The following is a 1840-nucleotide window of genomic DNA, read 5'->3' as shown; positions in this document are numbered from 1 at the left end:
ATTTTGTCTGTCACACATGCTGAAGAAGACCCGAGGACGGGTTGAAATATTCATGTTTTGAATATCGAATGTAAAATGGAACGTATGTGGGTGATCTAATGTCGAATTTATGTGAATCATTATAATTTGAATGGACTGGGATAATAGGATCGTAGTTGTGATGATATGGAATAGGTTATGATTAGATCTCCCTCCAATTATTAGACTTGTACATAAGGCGAAGAAGCAATTTTTCTCTTTTGTTCAAATGGTGGCTCTGAAAAGAGCCGTTTGGTTTGATAGATGAACAGCTTATCCACCGAATCCGTACAGGGTTCGGCCTTGTCTCTTCAATGCGTAGACGACATCCATGGCGGTGACGGTCTTTCTCTTAGCGTGCTCGGTGTATGTGACGGCATCACGGATGACATTTTCAAGGAATACTTTCAATACACCACGGGTCTCTTCGTAGATGAGACCAGAGATACGTTTCACACCACCACGACGAGCAAGGCGACGGATAGCTGGTTTGGTGATACCCTGGATGTTATCACGCAACACCTTACGATGACGCTTAGCGCCTCCTTTTCCTAGTCCTTTTCCTCCTTTACCACGTCCAGACATTCTGATTATTAGTAACTGCTGTGTTCCGATTGTAAATTCGAAATGTGCTTGGAGTTTGCTGGCGTTATATGTCTTATATTGTGTATGCGGACGTAATATGATTACTAGTGTTTACTCACGCATTGACCTTGTTTTAGCGGTAATTTTGAAAGCAGTGTTGTTTGTTGTTTGCCATAATTTCTCAACAAAACATATTTGCGTTTGTTTTTTTTTTTAGATTGAAAGTTCAGTCATATAAGTATTAAATGTAAAATTAAATTGTTCTACAACCTTACCCACATTTTATGCTGTCAACATTCATTTTCTTTATATCAAAATTGCACAATTTTATATAGTAAGCAATATTTCGCATAACATTCTTCTGGTGGAGAAACCAATACAATTATTTACCAAACATTGTGTTTAACACATTATTATATACTTTATTCCGAAATACAAATAAATTTGTTTCTTGATATTATTAGAGCTATGGAGTTTAACTTCAATTTGTTTTCAAAGTTTCAACTTAGAATGTTTTCTGGGATAATATAAATATAAAGTACTTCTTAACTATAAAATTATGCAATAAATAAAACAATATTCTGTAACAGTACTCTTAATCCATTTCGTCATTCCAAATGATTTATCTTTAGCTAGTGATCTTAATCTGTACAAATCATCTAACGTATCTAATTTAAGACCTTTAGATTCAATATTTATTTTACTTGAATTTGAATTTGGAACGGCCTTTGTATCCCTTCAGTTCCTTTATACTTATTACACTATAAATGTTAACATCATTTTTGAATTGGGCCTATAATGATTATCTACAAACTACAATTTGTCAGACAACTAAATATATGCATATCAATTAAATTCTAAAACTCTTTGATATAATTTAACCAAAATGACAACTAATATAAATAATAATAATTATTATTATTATTATTATTATTATTATTATTATTATTATATAGGCTTTATTAATAGCCTGGTTGTAAAACTGCTAAATTGAATGCTTGAAATATCATGCTATCGATGACATACCGGTAAATGCGTGTCTTGAAGCAGAACTGTACATGATTATAAGTATTTTGCCGAAACTCAGTTTGGTCGGAATATATATATAAAAACAGTTTGTCGAAAGCCCTCTGCAGAAGTACAGTGCAAGGAGGTACAGCCTACTGTGTTTTGGTCATTTCCGTATCTAGTATATTTGACATGTGGAAAGGGAAGGCCATGTAAAAATAGGTTAGCA

General features: G+C 33.3%; 1 protein-coding gene across 1 annotated transcript; it reads right to left on the bottom strand.

The window, feature by feature from the left end:
- Nucleotides 1-271: 271 nt before the first annotated feature.
- On the bottom strand, nucleotides 272-628 carry LOC117107463 (histone H4). Its single transcript, XM_033249163.1, has one exon. The coding sequence runs from the start codon at nucleotides 601-603 to the stop codon at nucleotides 292-294; it is 312 nt and encodes a 103-aa protein (XP_033105054.1). The 5' UTR covers nucleotides 604-628; the 3' UTR covers nucleotides 272-291.
- Nucleotides 629-1840: the final 1212 nt, after the last annotated feature.

The sequence above is a fragment of the Anneissia japonica genome, unplaced genomic scaffold (assembly GCF_011630105.1).
Source record: "Anneissia japonica isolate Jap-2015-1 unplaced genomic scaffold, ASM1163010v1 scaffold284800_len683186_cov164, whole genome shotgun sequence".
NCBI lineage: Eukaryota > Metazoa > Echinodermata > Crinoidea > Comatulida > Comatulidae > Anneissia > Anneissia japonica.
Note: the sequence above shows the minus strand (reverse complement) of the source record. Positions and strands in the feature narration are given on the sequence as shown.

Coding starts and splice junctions, on each gene's coding strand:
- LOC117107463 (XM_033249163.1), bottom strand. CDS start 603: ATGTCTGGACGTGGTAAAGGAGGAAAAGGACTAGGAAAAGGAGGCGCT.